At 39.6% G+C, this 18,954-nt stretch overlaps 2 protein-coding genes across 2 annotated transcripts in view; one reads left to right on the top strand and one right to left on the bottom strand.

The window, feature by feature from the left end:
* Positions 1-2,425: 2,425 nt before the first annotated feature.
* On the bottom strand, positions 2,426-8,597 carry ORC6 (origin recognition complex, subunit 6). The gene is made up of 7 exons (XM_012653962.1): positions 8,454-8,597; positions 7,090-7,219; positions 5,351-5,514; positions 5,040-5,129; positions 3,694-3,806; positions 3,289-3,357; positions 2,426-2,821 (listed from the first exon to the last, which is right to left on the bottom strand). The coding sequence occupies exons 1-7, from the start codon at positions 8,516-8,518 to the stop codon at positions 2,694-2,696; spliced, it is 759 nt and encodes a 252-aa protein (XP_012509416.1). The 5' UTR covers positions 8,519-8,597; the 3' UTR covers positions 2,426-2,693.
* A 391-nt stretch (positions 8,598-8,988) lies between these two features.
* Positions 8,989-18,954, top strand: part of VPS35 (vacuolar protein sorting 35 homolog (S. cerevisiae)) — a 30,082-nt gene continuing 20,116 nt past the window's right edge. The window contains exons 1-5 of the mRNA XM_012653967.1: positions 8,989-9,087; positions 14,642-14,740; positions 16,102-16,198; positions 17,081-17,204; positions 17,748-17,930. Of these exons, the coding sequence (XP_012509421.1) occupies positions 9,085-9,087; positions 14,642-14,740; positions 16,102-16,198; positions 17,081-17,204; positions 17,748-17,930 (506 nt within the window). The 5' untranslated portion in view covers positions 8,989-9,084. The remainder of the gene's footprint in view (positions 9,088-14,641; positions 14,741-16,101; positions 16,199-17,080; positions 17,205-17,747; positions 17,931-18,954) is intronic.

The following is an 18,954-nucleotide window of genomic DNA, read 5'->3' as shown; positions in this document are numbered from 1 at the left end:
AAGGACACAATCAGCACATTGAAAAGGCAACTTAAGGAATGGGAGAAAATACTTGCTAATCATATATCTGATAAGGATTAGTACATAGACTATATTAAAAAACTCCAGAAATTCAACAACAAAAAACAACCTGATTCAGAATGGGGCAAAAGACTTAGAGTTTTCTCTAAAGAAAATATACAAACAGCCAATAAGCACATGAAAAGATGCTCCACATCTTTTCCCTAATCATTAGGGAAATGCAAATCAAAACCACAATGAGATAACATCTCACACCCATTAGGATGGCTACTATGGAAAAAAGGAAAAGAAAAAGCCTCGGAAAATAAGTTTTGGTAAAGATGTGGAGAAATTGGAACCCTTGTGCAACGTTGGCGGGAATATAATATGGTGAGCTACTACGGACAGTATGGTAGCTCCTCAAACGCTTACAATAGAATTACCGTCTGGCCCAGCAATCCCACTTCTGGGTATACACCCAAAAGAACTGAAAGCAGTGTCCCCAAGAGATATTTGTACACTCATGTTCATACCAACATTACTCAAAACAGCCAAGAGAAGGAAGCAACCCGTGTCCCACTGACCAACAAATAAACAAAATGTGGTATATACAAGTGAATATTCAGCCTGGAAAAGGAAGGAAAGTCTGACACATGCTACAACATGGATGAAACTTGAGGACGTTATACTGAGTGAAATAAGCCAGTCACAAAGACAAATACTGTTTGATTCCACTTATATGAGTACTTAGTCAAATTCAGAAGGTAGAATGGTGGCTGCCAGGGTTAAGAAGGAGGAATGGAGAGTTGTTTAATGGGTAGTCAGTTTTGCAAGACGATAAAATTGTGGAGATGGTCGCAAAACAGTGACTACACACTACTGAGCTGTGCACTTAAAAAGGTTGAGATGATAAATTTTGTCATGTATATTTTACAATTAAAAAAAGTAATGTGCTTAATTTTACATGGTGATGAGTACATTGTTTTTGACTCAGAGCTAGAAATCTAAATCTTGGCACCAAATTACATACCTTCTTAAAATAAATGAGGAAGATTCACTTATCCATCTTAGACCAAAGTAACAAAAGCTACTACTTAATGAATGCCTTCTAAGTGCTACGCACTTTACAAATACAACATGACCTTTAATCCTAACAAGACAGATTTATTAGTTTATTTTTTATTTATATTTATTTACATATTATTATTTTTGATTGATTGACAGGGCCTTGCTGTGTTGCTCAGGCTAGAGTGTACTGGCTATTACCAGGCGCAATCATAGCTCACTGCAGCCTCAAACTCCTGGGCTCAAGCAATCCTCCTGCCTCAGTCTCCAGAGTAGCTGGGACTAGTCATGTGCCACCGCACCTGACTTTTCTATTTTACAAATGAGAAAACTGAGGTTCAGTAAGGTTTTGAGCTTTTTTTAGGGGAGAAGTGGCAAAGCCAGAATTTCAATCCTGTGCGTGTGGTTCCAAAGGTCATGTTCATGCCCCAATACCCACAGGCTTTGCCAGACATTATGCTTATGTTGGGGTCATTTCATTGTGGTATTTCTTTAGCCTGAGTCTGCTAAATTTCTGCAATCAAAAAGGGCAGGCTAAAGAAGAAAAACCACCTTCAATCACTCTAGGTCTGTGCAACAGGTATTATGCCTTACTCGTAGCTGATAAAAGACAATCACTATTATTATTAATGCCATTCTGAATACATTTTTAAAAACTTAGATGTAATCACTTCATCATGGAAATATTTAATAAGATCATGTATTCTTAATTTTACTTAAAATTGTTTGGCATGATGCCCTTACCAACTTCTTACCTTCCATGAAGGTCCTTTCCATGGTTTTAAAATAAGCAGTATTTACACTAAGGTTACACTTTTCAGTATGTAGGTGTAAAAGAAAATAAACCTTGATGGATTGCTTAATTTTAGAATAAGGTGCTAATGCTTTATGTGAGACCTCTATATGTGAGATTTTCTCTACATTCTAATATTTACTAAATACTCATAGCAGGTACTGTGCTAAATGCTTTACATGTATTGGCTCATACTCCTTCAAATTATACTATGAGGTAATATCATTTTTATTTCCTCTTTATAGATGAGGCATAAGAAGCTAATTAATTTGCTCAATGTCTCACAGGTGTTAAGAGGCTGAGCAGGGTTTTAAACCCAGGAAGTCCGATTCAAGTTTGTGCTCTGGTGAGCAGTGTGCCTTTTTTCCTGCTAGAGTAGACATAGCTTTTAGCATAACAAAGATTTTCCCAACCTGATGACAAGTGCAACTTGAATGCATATAAAAATAACATTTATTAACTTAGGTTGTATAATATATTGGTCAAACCACAAAACTTACACAAAAACTTAAGTAAATCTGTAAGGTTCCATTTAGCCTGAATTTTATATTCCGGATAGGACAGGAGGCTGCCATTCACCTAAAACAAAGCAAAGCAAAATGGCTCCAATTCCATTTTGTAGGAGCACCTGAGGCTATTCCAGTGAGGCACTGTAGTTGATCTAATGTTGCCCACGTCAGGGGCAGCCCGCTGCCCAGTGCTCCCTTCTTTGCTATGGAGGCAACAGTCTTAGGATCTCTGTTATAAAAAGTTCAAACAAAATTCCAAAGCCCTCAAATCGGCCTGGAGGTGGCACTGTACTTCAGTTTGCATCATGGCAGTCTGGAAGCTGAAATCACTCTGCTGGAGCCTTTTGAGCATTTGCAGCATTTTCCAAAATTTTTCTTTTCCATTCTTCATAATCCTGTGTCAGATCTTCATCTTTCTGCAGTTTATGTGGTATCTCTATTACTTTCTCTATTTCTATGACAGAAAATTATCAAACATAATTTCAAAATTCTTATGTTTAGTAACAAAATAAGAAAAAAGCAAACTTGTTTAAAGTATCTACTTTAATTAATGTAATAGGAAATAAAATACTGAAATGAAATGTAGAAACAGCAGCTATCACTTTTTTTGAAGAGATGGGATCTTGCTGTGTTGCTCAGGCTAGACATGAACTCCCAGGCTTAAGCAATCCTGCCACCTAAACTTCTTAAGTAGCTAGGACTACAAGCTTATGCCACTGCATGCAGCTTAACTATCACCTTTTTCTCTTCCTTATATTCCAAGCATTCCAAAACTTCTAATAATAGCTAACATTTATCAAGCACTTATCGCATGCTTGATAGGCAGTGAACCAAGCACTTTAATAGTAGTATCTCATTTAACCCTCACCAGACTCCATAATGCACTAATTTCAATGTCAGTACAGAGTTAGTAAAACTTACCCTTTGCTGGGGGTTCGACCACTGTCTTCTTTTTTTTCCGTGGTGGAGTATCTGAATCTCCAAGTTCTCCTTTAAGGAAAAAAGTATTATCAAGGTTAATTTCCTCCTATTCTCAATTTCAGTATTTGGGCATATTTTGGATCACAAATAAAAATTAGAACCTTGACTGACCAAATGTCAGGATAAGAAGGCAAAAGATTTTGGTCTTCTCTTTTCTTTGGCCTCTCTTGTCAGACTCACTTGAAAAATATTAGTCTAAAACCCAATTTTCTCACTAAAAACGTATCTGGTCCACATGAAATATAGAATTTAGGAAGCAGCCAGTTTGCAAGTTTAAAAATATTTGACTTTTACCAGCAAGTCTACATTTTAAAATGACATATTCTTGAACTACAGAATACTCACTGTCAATCTGCTGCCCAATCTTCTCTAATTGTTTACAGAGACGATCAAATATGGCTTTTTTAACACCAGATGTGGCTACCATTTTGTTTTTATCCACTTTCAGCTTTAGAATCCTACAAAAGAATTTCATAAGTTGCTTTCCTCAAGACCAATAGTTTTCCTCTCTGGCCAACCAGATTATCAACTTATTTCTGTTTGCCCATGCATTAGTAAGAACCCCCAACTGTCTACTTTTTCCTTTATTCCAAACATGTCATTAACTATAACCATGTAAATTTGCCTTTTAAAGCTCTTTGTTTATTGGACAAAGAGCTTGGAATTTGTTCTGTAACAAAAGGGACACATAAAAGACATTTGCTGTAGTGCTTCATGCCTGTTAGAACTCTTTTTAGTAAATCTTGGATGTTATTAATTTGCTGAATGACAATCATAGCATTTTTAAGTGTGCAACTCGTTTTAACCCATGACACTCGCACTTATACTACAGGAATGTCATGCTCCCCCCGCATCCTAAAAAACAAACAAACAAACAAAAAACCTTACTAGTAACACAGCAACCGCTAATAAAAAACACAAAACAACCTTTTTATTCCCGATAACAGACCTGTTCAGACCTTTCTTTACTTAGTGTAGTATGGTTTCAAAGTGGGATTATTTGACTGTTCTGTTTTCTACAATAACAGCCATACTCCCATCTATGCACACATACTTTTATTGAATTAAAGGGACATTTTCTACAAATGTCAATTAATCACTCCTGGGTATGTAGCTAATAAAGTCAAGCATACCAAAATTAGGCTAGGTAGTGAGAAACCTATTATTTAAGGGCCAACTACACTTTGTTTTCTAAGGAGTTTTCCAGCAAGATAAAATAAGGCAACTTTAGACAAAGCCATCAACAATTACTGATGTTTCCAGGGTAACATTTCAGTATATACATAGATAACCCAGAATTTTACGATTCAGATGTAACGATTTATCACTGAAACGTTTTATAAATTACTTGAAGAACAGTTGCAGTCAGTACTTAAAAGAAAAAAAAAAAAAAGACCAGGAAATCACACATGAACACTGTTTCAATGGTAGATTTCATCACTTACATAAAAGGCAGACTCTGAAATCAGAATACCAGCTTATGCCACTTGGCAAGTGGACTTTTGGCAGCACTAGTTCCAAGTTGTCAACTACATTATGGGATAAATGGGGAACTTGGCCACTATTCCCAATGTTATTTATAGGGGAAAATATGCTCTGAGTTGAAATCAACTAAATTATAAGTATTCTTTGAAAATGAAAAATGCACCTATAAATTGGGGACTTTTCTGAATGTTAAAAGGAACACTTACTTGCATGCTGAAAGTAGTGCAGCAGTGGTGAAAAGTGGTCTGGATAAGTCAAGATCTACTTGCTGTGTCTGGGGAAGACTGGACTCATAGCTAAGGGGGAACAGTGTTTGTAGAATTCTTTGTTAGAAAATATTTCAAAAGGGACTGAAAATGTAAGTCAGAACTTAGAACATTTTTAAAACGCATGAGATGTGCTGTGTCATTTTGGCCTATTAGTTATTTTTTTAAGACTGAGAATTAACCAGAATAGAATCCTGGATAACTTTGCTTTATAGTATAAATTTTCAATTAAGGTTCTTTATGCCCCATACCTTTGCAGTAACTTTGAAGCCATGTTCACTGCTTCTGTACAGCTAAACTGTACAGCGAGGTCTCTTATTCCAATATTTGAATCCAGGCCCAGTAAACACTCAAAAGATTTAAGACAGCTCTGATATGTCTTCTTGTTCAAACCAGAAAGTTTAATTAAATAAGCCTTTGAAAGAAAACACACACACATCATAAAAATCATAAGTTTTATATATTGGTACCCTTAAACGCTTGTTTTAACAAGTGGTATCAAGTTTTCAAAATTATTCAGTTCCGTGGCAAGTCACTCTACTCAAAGATTTACCTTCATTTAGTCAAAAAATAATAATGATGTCAGCCAGAGTAAGTACTGCTTTCAAGGAGCTCATACTGTAGAAAGGCAGTCATGCATATATACAGATAATTTAAAATTATTACATAGTGTTAATGTAGCCAAGCTGTGAGTAAAAAATGGTAGGAGACACCTATATGATTATTTGTATTTCAACAAAGGTGCCAATGTGCAATTTATTGAGAAAAGGAAGGAAACAGTAGTGGGAATGGCATGGGGAGGGTATGTGTGTGGAGGAGGGAAAGGGAGAGAAGGGAAACCAGGAAAGAAGCAGGAGGATCAACAACTTGTGGGGAACCAACTCTTTTTGGGAGCGTCAAGGAAACTTCAGAAAGGACATAAAAGAAAGGTAGGGTCACATAAGACAAACAGGAGCGTGCCAGAAGAGCACTACAGGAAAAAACGGTATTGTATTTATAAAGCCGCTAGTGACTAAAGTACACAGTTTGTTAAGTGAATTCTGTAGTTTGAGGTCAGGGTTCAACATAGGCTGGAGAGTTTGATGATAATGGGAAGCCAACACAGCACTGTTTTTTTTTTTTTTGAGACAGAGTCTCGCTCTGTTGCCCGGGCTAGAGTGAGTGCCGTGGCGTCAGCCTAGCTCACAGCAACCTCAAAATCCTGGGCTCAAGCGATCCTCCTGCCTCAGCCTCCCGAGTAGCTGGGACTACAGGCACGTGCCACCATGCCCGGCTAATTTTTTCTATATATTTAGTCGTCCAGATAATTTCTTTGTATTTTTAGTAGAGACGGGGTCTCGCTCTTGCTCAGGCTGGTCTCGAACTCCTGAGCTCAAACGATCCACCTGCCTGGGCCTCCCAGAGTGCTGGGATTACAGGCGTGAGCCACCGTGCCCGGCCTCAGCATTGTTTTTCATACTACCATTTCATGAGTTTATTGCTATGACATAGGTACTGTGTTAAGTGTGTTACATACAATACATTGTATAATCTTCACAAAAAATCCAGTGAAATGGGTATTTTTATCCCCAATTTATGGATGAGGAAACTGGAGGTTTAGAACTAGTAAATGGTATTGAGATTTGGTCCCAATATGTGACTCTTCCTGATTCCAAAGCTTGTTCTCTCAATCACTGTGATAATGGAAGAAAAACAGGTTTTAAAGTACGTGCTTTAGGGAGATCATGTTAGCAGCAGCGTAGAAGATGAACTCTAGTAAAGAAAGAGGTGGTCAGAGAAACCAGATAGTAAAGAGTAAAGAAAATATTGCAAAAAAAATTTTTTCCAATTCAACAAAATGATTCTAAAGTCTATCCAGAATAACATGAGAACAGCCAGGAAAATTCTAAAACAAGAGTTTTGACTGGGGTCTAGTCCAACCAAAAATTTAAATGTAATGGTTAACTAATGTTGCAATAGATTACTCAGACATTCAGTGGGACCTACTTACCCTGTCCAAGGGGCACTTCATACAGGAAGCTGCAAGGTCCAGGCACATGACTGCATTGCTGGTTTCTGTGGTGTGTGCAGACAGGCCAGTGCATTTCACCTGAGACAGCCGCAAGTACTCCTCTGCTTTCCTGGTTAAAAGGGCAAAATATTCACTAAGACTCTTATTCGGAAGTTTGCCCAACGCTTTGGTAAACAATGAATACAGCCTGGTGCACTTCATAATGTACCTAACTACTGTGCAAGTTTATTTGGGTCTGGGAATGAAGCTCACATTCTTTGGGGAGGGGAAGCTCTAAGACAGAACCAGCACCCTGACTCCAGACATCACTGTGCTCAAGTGTTTTCAGGCAAAAGTAAGTTCCAGGAAAAAAAAAATCCCTTCTTCGCTCCTTCCATTACTAGAACAAACATCAACTATCACAGAGGCAGGCAGGTTAGACCAGGGTTCCCCGCCCCCCACTTACTTTAAAGCAGTGGTTCTCAAACTTTAGTGTACAGGACAGTCAACCACCAGCTGGTGAAAACAGATTGCCATGTCCCATCTCCAGTTTCTGAACAGTAGGCCTGGGATGGGGCCCAGGAATTTGTACTTCTAACAAGTACCAAGACACAGCTGCTGCTGGTCCAGGAACCACACTTTAGAACCGCTGTTCTAAACGCTTACGGTCGTGGAGGTCCATCTTCGAATCTTCAAAGAAGTGTTCTTTTCCTTCCCTTCCCTCGCCTAACTGACTGCTGAGGCACTGAGCCTGGTCCCGCTCTCCACCCGTTAACTACAACGGCTTTACCTCGAGCCGTGGGTCACGCAAAGATCCTCCCCATCTCAAGGCTTCTGCACAGGCTGTTGTCTCTGCTCGCGCCACTCTCACATCTTCCCACGCCTGGCACCTTGTATCGGCCTAGTGTCCGCACGAACGGCACCTGCTCTGAGCCCTTTTCTGAATTTTTGTGAAAGGCAGCCGCCAGGCCGCGCCGCGCCCCGCACCCCAGTCGCCCCAGCACGTCACTCTGTGGAACGTTCTTCACGGTTCTCGCCATTACAGACCGTGACCTCCGCAGGGCCCTCACTGAAAGTCTGCGGAACGACGGACGTTCTCCCCGACTCGTTCCGTTTTCTATCTACCACTGCGCTAGCTCCCACCGAGCCGCAGTTCCCAGGGCCGTCTACGATCGCTCCTCCTCGCCCTCTCAGGGAAGCCCACGGCCGGGAAGTTTTCCTTAGAGAAAGGCCTACACCCCGCGCGGCCCCGGCGTTCCCTGGGGCTCCAGCACCGCCCGTTGCCCGGGAAGGGCGCGGACCTCGTCGGAGGGCCAGGGTCGCGTGGCAGGGGCCCCGCCGGCAGCGTGGGTGCCCGGACTCACCTCAGCACGCCAGGCTCGGCGAGGCCTAGGCGCGGGGCCAGGTGCCCGATCAACCCGGACCCCATGGCGGACACGCGAACTACCCCGGCACGGCTGCGGGGAGGCGAAATGCGCGCGCAGACTCAGCGCCGGCCAGTGAGAGCCAGCTCCCAACCCTGGCGCATCTGGATTGGTTGGGACGAGAGGTTGAGACCGTTCTACAAGCCAATCCTGGTCTTTATTTTGCGCATGCGTACCGCGAGTGCATTTTTCCAAGGCGGATACAGTGAACGTGAATCGGCGGTTCCCCCGCGTATTCCTTCCTTCTTAACAAACTCATCACACAGCGTCTTTCCTTCCTGCTGTCTCCAGCCTGACGCCGAACGATCCCTCCCCTACTCCTCCCCGCCCGGGCCACTCTAACACACTGTGGAGAGATTGGCTGGTTCCCTGGTCCGTCAGTCTAGCGTGAAGTGTCGAGGGCCAATAAGCACGCGAGACTTGCGTTCCTAGAAGTAGGCCAATCGAGGAGCCTCCTGCAGGACCTGAAGGCGGGGCTATAGAGGGCGGGGCAAGGAGGGGCAACGTCACATGACCGCGGGAGGCTCCTCGCGGGGTGGGTGCTGCTTGCTGCAGGCTCTGGGGAATCGCCATGGTGAGTGATGAGGGGGCGGCGGGCCCCGGGCGGACCCTTCTTGCAGCCGCTGCTCTCTCCCGCCGCCCTGGAGTCCTTCGGGCGGAGTAGAGGCCCTGCAGCCTGACTCGGGCTAACACCAGCCCGGCTTGGCCTGTAAGGTGGGGGACAGGCCGAGGAAGGCCGCAGGCGGCTGAGCCGGGCTGCGGTGGGCGGTGGCTCCGGGCTGCGGCCGTTTGTCAGAGGTGGAGCGGCCTCTCTGTAGGGGCGACTCGGTCTGTAGGCTCTGGGGGTCCGTGCAGGCCTGTGGCCGCCTCTCATGGAATCAGCCACCTCCCCGCCATGAGGGGGGCCCAAGCCCTATATCTGATCGGCCGGCCCGGTTAGGGGCATGCCGAGGGCCTGCGGCTCCGTGGTGGCGCCGGCATCCTCCCAGATGTTGGGTTAACACCTTTGTGCCTAGTTGTGCTGGGCCGGCCCCACGCCCTGCTGGAGGGTCGGTATGGTTTCCTGGGCCTTCTTGGCGTCATAGCCCCCTTCGGCTGCAGTGTTTGTCAGAGAATTCTAGGGACCTGCTTACGTGAATTTCCTGGAAGGACTCATGCTGTCTTCTACTAATCCTGACAGTCGGAAAGGAGACTGATTGCTCTTTAGTGTTTGTTCGTTGGGCATCCTGGTTCTCTTGTCCCATTGATGAAATCCAAGTATTTTACTTGGTGGAAGTAGTCATTCTCCTTAGGTTCTCTCCGTAATGGCAGCAAATCGTGGTGTGGCTTTTGGCCGGTAAACTTGGACTTCCTCAAAATGTGAATCCTTGTCTCTAGTCCCCACAGAGGCAAGTTATCACTTGCTCTTTATTAGCATTTGACATAGTCTGCATTGTATGAATAATGTTTTTGAATGTTGGTATGCTGCGTGTCAGTTTTAGCTGCCTTATTCACTTTATGTAGACAGGCTACTGTAAACCCGTAGGCATGGAAACAGATTTCACTTTAAATGTGTTAATGTTACAAAAGATTAAATGTTTGACATACACTACTTTCATATAATTCATATAATTCATATAATTCATATAATGTATGTATGAATTCATATAATTCATACAAGGTAATTTTGCTAATTTCTCAGAATCTTTACAATTGGGAATTGATATAAGACCGGTATAAAATTTGACTTTAGGATTTGTGTGTTTCTCAACATTTATGTATTGACATTCATAGTATTTTGTAATGGAAAACACTTGGGAGTCCACCACACACCTCAGCCCTTTGCTGAAGTGGAAGCAACGAGCCAGACACACAGTTCTGTCCTCAGGCGTTTTATTGGGAGAGGAAACTTCAGTGTCAGTCCTTTCACAGCCCCTGTCTTTGTGATTTGGGCAAGTCACTCAGTCTTTGAGTCTCACTTTTGCATCCGAAAACAAATGTTGGCTTCTTTGGCCCTTCTCAGTCCTAAAATTCTAGGAAGCAATGCAGTTTGTCAAATATCTTGTGTGTGTTCAATGTCATGGGCTGTGCCAGGCACTTAAGAGTCTAGTGGGAGAGACGTGCTCGTGGAACTTACGTGATGTAGTGTGAGGATTGCTCTACCGCTGTCAGCTAGTGCTTTGGGGCTGTGGAGGGACAGAGAGTTTTGCCTGGGAAGGGTGGGAAAGGCTACAGAAAGTAACATTTGAACTGAGACTCTAAGGAGGGTGGGCAAAAATTCTCTAGGTGAGAAGAAAGGGTTTTGCCTGCCAACAGATGAAGCCAGGAGAACTGAATGTTCAAGGGTGCTCTGTCATAGGATTTCTGGGGAGATGTATTGGCAAATGAAGTTAGCACCAGTTGGGCATTCAAATTATATTTTGAAGTTCCCTCCTCATCATCCTTACTACTTCAGTTGTTAATTTGCACCATGTCATAATTTTTAAATAGCACTTTCATTAACATAATGAAATTTTGTATCTTTGTGAGATTAGTTTTCATTTTACAATTGGTTTGCGTTGTATTGTTAGATTACATCTACAGCATTTGAGTGAGGAGATTGAACAACAAATAGGATAGGTGGAAATAATGTAATAATAATTGTAACACTTATTACTTGTTACTAAGTGGTTTGAGCTTTTTCTGTGTCGTTTCATTTATTCCTCATAACTGTGTTTCAAGTACTCTTATTATGCCTGTTTTACATAAGAGGAAACAAAAGTACATTGTTTGAATGTAGAGTCATTTTATAAGTGATCAGTTCATGATAGCCTTTGCTTTGCTGTGCACCTTATAACTGTAAACTTGAGAGGGCTGTTTCTGGTTCTCAACCTAAATTGAGCCTAATCACGATTGTTCATTTGATCTTGATTCTATACTGTTTCCATTTTTTTTTTGATCCATGTAGCTGTGAAGTGGTAATTTGCAAATGGAAAGCCACTTTAATGTGTGAGGAGACATTGGTTGCCTGGTTTGTGTTTAATGATAGTATGTTCATATAATAACTGTTTCTTCCCAGGAAGAGCATGAAGAATAGCCCTTAGAATAGCTGTTGATAATATAACTACGTTGTCTTATGAGTAATATGTAAAAGTCTATTTCTTTATTATAGCTTTATTTCTTCATTTGTAGCCTACTTTGTAATCAGTTGTCTTCTGTAATTTTCAATATTTTGTATTTACATTTCTATTGATTTTAAGCTCAGTTGATACAAAATAGAAGAATTTTGCTGCCCTAACCCGGGCCGCACCGCAGCAGCCTTCGCCTGGGCCTTTAAAAAAAAGAATTTTGCTAAAATTTTATTCATTTATTTATAGATTACTGAATCTTTCTAATCATTCTATACTAATATTTCTGGAACTGTTTGTAATCTTTTTATAGCCACAGTTTCATTAGTTATATAATAAAAATTATTATACATAATAGCCAAAAGGTGGAAACAACCTACACGTCAATCCATGGATGGATAGATAAACAAAATGTAGTATATACATGCAATGGAATATTACTCACTTTTTAAAGGGAGGAAAATTCTGACACGTCCTACAACACGAATGAACCTTGAAAACATGGCTAAGTGAAATAAACCAAACACAAAAGGAAAAATACTGTATGATTTCACTTATATAAGGTCCACGGAATAGTCAAACTCAGGAAAAAAAAAGAATTGCGTTGTGCAGGGCTGGGGGATTTAACGGGAATAGAGTGTTTCCATCGGGAAGGATGAGAAAGTGGAGGAGGCGGGTGGTGGCGAGGACCGCACCGCAGTGCGAATGTGCTTAATGTTTAAGTACTGCACGCTTAAATGTGATTAATGTTAAGAACCACACACTTAAACATGATTAAAATGGTAAATTTTATGTATGTTTTACCACAATAAAAATGTCCTGATGTATCACCCCTCATCTCTAAGTTGACCATTTGAACTTAATGAAATCCATTGATTAAAATTATTATTAAATCTTTCATATCCAGAGGTAAGGAGCTAAAACAATCTAAATGATAGCTTGGTTTCACTAAAATTCTCAGAGGACTAGCCCATGATAAATAGTAAATTTTATTGAGTCAGAATCTTTAAATGCTGATGTCATCCTTGTGAAACCAGCATTTTATGCTACTAGTTCTGCTGTATAAATTGATGTTCCCTTTAAGGAAAGTTTAAAGGACACCTAACTTTTTCTTTAAAATTTATTTATGATTCTGAGCAAGAGTGGTTGCAGCGGAACTCAGTTTACTAGAGCTTGTCATAAGAAAAAAAGGGTGATACATGGCGTTGCTCATTATTCAATTAATTTTTCTTATTCCAAAATTAGACCAAAAGTGGTCTAAGTTTTTATAAGCTATTGGAGTTGAGAAGTGGCTAATGTTTGTTAGTCTCAAAATGAAGTTTTGTTTTGATTGTTTTAATGAAACAGACCAGATTTTACTTTCATATTTAAGTCCTTGCCTTGCACCTTTTGGGTTCATTGTGTGGGAGGCATTCTGTCTTTTATCTTTTTTAAAAAATTGAGGTGAAATTGACATAACATAAAATAAACCATTTGAAAGTGAACAATTCAGTGGCATTAAGTACGTTTGTGGTATTGTACAACAACTACCCTTATTTAGGTCCAAAACATTTTCCTCACCCCAAAAGAAAACCCTGTGTACCTGTTAAACAATTACTTCCCCACCCTCCCTCCTGGTAACCATCAGTCTTCTTTTGGTTTCTATGGATGGTTTACCTATTCAGAATATTTCATATAGATGGAAACACACAAAATGTGACCGCTTGTGTCTGGCTTCTTTGATTTAGCATAACATTTTCTGATTTCATTCATGTAGCATGTATCAATACTTCCTTCTTTAGTCATTTTTTTGTTAAATATATAATCTAAACATTCTGAAACCAACTTCTTCATTCATGCAATGAACATTATATATCAGGCAGTATGTTGTATCCCAAAGATGTAAAAATGACCATCATTTATAATTATAATGTTATGCATGCTGTGATAGAGATGTAAACACAGTGTTTATACAGCATGAAGTAGTGGTTAATTCTACTGGACAGGGAGCTCTAATTCATTTTGCAAGCACATTTTTGCTGATGGCAAAAAGAAGAGTAGCTAGATATATTGTGCATTATAGCTGTAGATCCATGTATTTGAAATGAAATAAGCTAGGTATTTGAGGAAAGTAGTCTATCATTTTCTACTTTAAGTCAGTAACAATAATTTCAGCTATTTTATTTCTAAGCTGTTTAGTCCGTTGTTATATATTGCTGGGCAGGAGGCAGGTGGTCATTGTTCTCATAAAGTGGTTCATTAGTCTAAGAGTAGGCTAAAATACAGATAAAAAATAGTCTAGAGGAAAAGAGAGCCTTTTAAAAAGAGATTTGGGTTAGACTATACCTGTCACAAGATTTAGATTGGTTGGATGACTACGTTCTGGTTTGATTAGCAGAACACAGCCATGGACTACCACCACAAGTTTCTCTGAGGCCAGCTTACCACAAGAATATTGAATCAGTTTCTGAGAAAGGCGATTCTTCATACACTGCTGTTTTCCTTCGTCAGTCATATGCTGTTGACTTCAGTGACTGGGCACAGCTCTGTGTTCAGTAGCTGTCAAAAATTGATAAATGGTGGCTGGGTGCGGTGGCTCACGCCTGTAATCTCAGCACTCTGGGAGGCTGAGGCGGGAGGATCGTTTGAGCTCAGGAGTTCAAGACCAGCTTGAGCAAGAGCGAGACCCCGTCTCTACTAAAAATAGAAAGAAATTGGCTGGACAACTAAAATATATAGAAAAAATTAGCCGGGCATGGTGACGCATGCCCGTAGTCCCAGCTTCTCAGGAGGCTGAGAAAGAAGGATCGCTTGAGCCTAGGAGTTTGAGGTTGCTGTGAGCTGGGCTGACACCATGGCACTCTAGCCCGGGCAACAGAGTAAAACTCTGCCTCAAAAAAATAAAAAAATAAAAAAATAAAAAAAACTGATAAATGGGTTTGAGATACAGAGCTGGAATGAGCCTTTGTGAAAGTCTTGGAGAGGACTGTGGCTAGATCTGTAGAAATAACAGATTTGCTAGAAGAATGTGCTTATAAGACATTAATGGATTTTTTTTTTCAGCCTACAACACAGCAGTCGCCTCAGGATGAGCAGGAAAAGCTCTTGGATGAAGCTATACAGGCTGTGAAGGTCCAGTCATTCCAGATGAAGAGATGCCTGGTAAGAATGAAAATATGGGAGGCACAGGTGCAGTTTATGTTCCTAAGAAAGCATCTGCCGTGTTTTCTAAAGTTAGCACCACTGCTTCTGGTAATTCTAATCTTCAGTGTCCACCAGCATCTGTCTTGAGTCCCATGTCTCTCAGCCACTCCGTGGGGCAGTGTCAACAGAGAGCCCTGTTTACTCATATTGATATTTATTGTTTGGGATTTTCTGTCTTCTCTTTTAGAATGTAAGCTCATGAGAACAAGAGACCCTGCCTTTTATTTACATGTTACTGTATTGTCACCACGCCAATATCTGACCTGAATTACTAGACTCTTTGGTTCTATACTTCAAACGCAAGGTGTATTTAACATAAACTGATACCCAATAGATACGTGTTAAATGAATGTATTTAAATACTTTCAGTTTAAATTATTCAGCTTTTTTCCCCTTGAATATCTTGAAAACTTGAATTTTTAGTGTGAATAGATATGTTTATTGCAGAAGCTAGCTTAAAAATTATACTTAATACCTATTTATATATTTTCATATTCTAAAAGATAGGCTAGGGGATAATCTAGGCAGATACTGTAGATCCTGTGGATTAAAATTTAAGGAATTGAACAGAATAGGTTGGTACTTCAAGCATAAGTTGCTGTGATGATGATGATTATGATGATGATACTTAGTAAAGTGTCTTACAGTTTCTAAAGCTTAGTGTTAATAATATGCTCTTGTATCTTGTATGGGTTCCTTGCAAACAAATTTGGAATGAAAAATAAATGTCTTGGAATGGAGAAAATGGATTTGCTATTCTTTGCATCTTTTTCTTTCTGTGTATGGATAGTGTTTCCTATATCTCAAGTAACTGTCTTCATTTATGAGTTTAGTGGAGCATGTGGACATTGGGAGGGTTTGAAGAACACAGGAGACAGCAAACTTACATGGTAGTCACTTCACACAGCTCTGAAGGGTCTTTAACCTGTGACAAAGCCATTGTCAGGATAGTGTCTTGGCTTCAAAAGAATTGGTATGCCAGCTCTTTTGATTGCAGGTAAAATGTGAATTAATGGAGCTAGTTTCCTAGTCTCTAGAGGCTGAAAGATTAGTGTTATATCAGGAAGCTAATGGTGCTAGATATGTAAGTCTTGCCAAGCTCTATAGCCCTGGTGAGGAATCTTGCATCTTTTTCTTTTTTGTAAAGGGAAAGCAAGGTGAAACTAAAGTTGATTTTTTTTTTAATGTGGTTAAAATAATTTAAGGGATTTATACTTTTAAAACTATGTATCAAGTCCTTGATGTAAAGAGTTTATACAACCAAAATAAATGTTTATTTAAATTAAGGATTCTGATCTATTATCTTGTTATTTCTGTAGGACAAAAACAAGCTTATGGATGCTCTGAAACATGCTTCTAATATGCTTGGTGAACTCCGGACTTCTATGTTATCGCCAAAGAGCTACTATGAACTTTGTATCTTTTGAATGTTGAAGAATAAACATTTGGACCATACTTTTTTCTTGATAAGGCCAACTTTGTTCTTTTCTTTATTAAATTTCTCTGGAGTTACATTATTCTTCATTGTCTTAGTCAAATGGTATTCCTTTTCCATGTCAATGTGTTAAATGAGAAAAAACTTTCAGAATACCCTTTATCTATGCTTAAATGTGTTGTTATATCGTCATTTTTCTTTTTTTCTTGAGACAGGGTCTCACTCTGTTGCCCAGGCTAGAGTGCAGTGGCGTCAGCCTAGCTCACAGCAACCTCAAACTCTTGGGCTCCAGTGATCCTCCTGCCTCAGCCTCCTGAGTAGCTAGGACTACAGACACACACCACCGTGCCTGGCTAATTCTTTCTACTTTTAGTTGCCTGGCTAATTTCTTTCTATTTTTAGTAGAGACGAGGGTCTCGTTCTTGCTCAGGCTGGTCTCGAGCTCCTGAGCTCAAGCAATCCTCCCGCCTTGGCCTCCCAGGGTGCTAGGATTACAGGTATGAGCCACCCGCCCAGCCTATCTTAATTTTCAGACCCTTCATGAAGCAGATGGGTTCTTTATTGCTTAGAATTTGTCATACAGGACTCTGAAATGGAAAAGAATTCAATCATTTGCCATTTCAAAATTTGTTAGCAATCTGACAGGTAATCACTGTATTTACTGCTTTGCTTCACCAGATATCCCTTAAAACATTTATTTTGAAGTAAAGAAAGCCCAACTGAAATTGTCTTCATTTAAATGCTCCCTCTTAAAGGACTAAGATTTAAGATATCTGCCCAGTAGTTTTAATGACTCTAACAAGTTGCAGAGTTTCACTTAGGTTGGCTTATGTTTATTTTTAGTCCTTAATCATTATTAAAAGATATGGCTATTTCTGATGAACTACACTACTTGGAGGTCTACCTGACAGATGAGTTTGCTAAAGGAAGAAAAGTTGCAGATCTCTATGAACTTGTACAGTATGCTGGAAATATTATCCCAAGGCTGTAAGTAATTAATGATCTGAGGACTTTTATGTCTGCAGTCCCCACTTTATGTTATGTCCTTTAAAATTAGCAGCCTTTTTAAAAAAATTTTCTTAAGGGTATTTAATTTCTTAACATTTTGGTAGATACACTGTCATTTAAAGTTTTATCGTAATTAAATTTACTTTTTATATAGTTGCAGAATTTTAGCAATAGAAAAAATGGATATGCTATTTTGTGTAATGTCTTAACTACTAGAAAAATTAATATGACAATTATTCTCTTCCTGATACATTTAAAGGTGATATGTAAGGAGTTGGTCCTTACATATAATGTAAGGAGTGGTTATATTTTACATATATTTGTAAATGGTTACTTGTAAGTGGTTATATTTTACATATACATGTAAGGAGTGGTTATATTTTAAATCAGACAATATTTCCTTCATTGTACAGGAGAAAACATAGTTCCTAACTTGTTTATTTAATATGTTTATATTCAGTGTGTTTGGAAATAATCAAATTCTTAATTCCTGAAATCAAATGTTTTCTATAATTCTCCTAGTTATCTGTTAATCACAGTTGGCGTTGTATACGTCAAGTCATTTCCTCAGTCCAGGAAAGATATTCTGAAAGATTTGGTAGAAATGTGCCGTGGTGTGCAGCATCCCTTGAGGGGTCTATTTCTTCGAAATTACCTTCTTCAGTGTACCAGAAATATCTTACCTGATGAAGGAGAGCCAACAGAGTAAGTGATTTTCTTTCTTGATTTACTTGTAATGTTTTTTCATTGTAGAATATATAAAAAGTATAGAAAAGTGTACAGAAATTTTAAAATATCAATAATTCTCCCACGCATAGTCAGCCACTGATAGCATTTTGTGTATAGATTTCCTCTGTGATAGAGAACTCCTTAAAATATGTGGTGTGATCCAAAATGTGCTCCATGTAAGTTATGTCTTTGGATTATCAGAACCTGATTTTTTCATTTAATATAATTGAGTATTTTTCTATTACATTAAATATTCTTTTAAAGTATGATTTTTAACACATGTTACATTTTGAAAATTGTATTTGTGGTGAAATAATGAAGTATGCTTAACTTTCGCCATGAGCCAGCTGGTTTTTATGGTTGTTTCTTGAATGTCTATCAGTTTTTATAATTTATGGACTGCTGGTTACACTGGAATGTAAATGATTTTAATTATGTGTGCACACAAGTTAGATATTACTCCAAAAAAGAAAAAACAAAAATCAGAGAGACTCCTTGTGTGACCAGTATTCCAGTATATGAGTCTACTGTACTTTTATCCCACAGCAATGTCAGTGGTCAGCAGGCTGTGGACTGGGTAACTGTTGATGTGACAGGTTCCAGACTGAAGCACTTAATTCCTTTCTTAAAAAGTTTATTCAGAACAAACTGAGAGGTATCAGTCTGCCAGACTTCAAGCTGTACTACCAGGCTATAGTAACTAAAACAGCTTGGTACTGGCACAAGAACAGAGACATTGACCTCTGGAACGTGACTGAGAATCCAGAGATGAAACCATCTGCATATGGTAATCTAATCTTTGACTAAAGCTGACAAAAACATACACTGGGGAAAAGAATCTCTTTTCAATAAATGGTGCTGGGAAAACTGGATAGCTACATGCGAAAGATTGAAACTGGACCCCCACCTCTCACCTCTCACAAAAATCAATTCAAGATGGATAACAGACTTAAACCTAAGGCATGAAACCTTAAGAATTCTAAATGAAGATGTTGGGAAG

The sequence above is a fragment of the Propithecus coquereli genome, unplaced genomic scaffold (assembly GCF_000956105.1).
Source record: "Propithecus coquereli isolate 6110/MARCELLA unplaced genomic scaffold, Pcoq_1.0 Scaffold436, whole genome shotgun sequence".
In the NCBI taxonomy this organism is placed as follows: domain Eukaryota; kingdom Metazoa; phylum Chordata; class Mammalia; order Primates; family Indriidae; genus Propithecus; species Propithecus coquereli.
This window is presented reverse-complemented; position numbering and strand designations above follow the sequence as displayed.

Bases quoted from the DNA above. Each gene is read 5' to 3' on its own strand.
- ORC6 (XM_012653962.1), bottom strand. From the start codon at position 8,518: ATGGGGTCCGGGTTGATCGGGCACCTGGCCCCGCGCCTAGGCCTCGCC. The intron at 7,220-8,453 runs GTGAGTCCGGGC...CCTTTTAACCAG, and splicing joins GCCGAGCCTGGCGTGCTGAG to GAAAGCAGAGGAGTACTTGC. The intron at 3,807-5,039 runs GTAAGTGTTCCT...ATTCTTTTGTAG, and splicing joins GCACTACTTTCAGCATGCAA to GATTCTAAAGCTGAAAGTGG.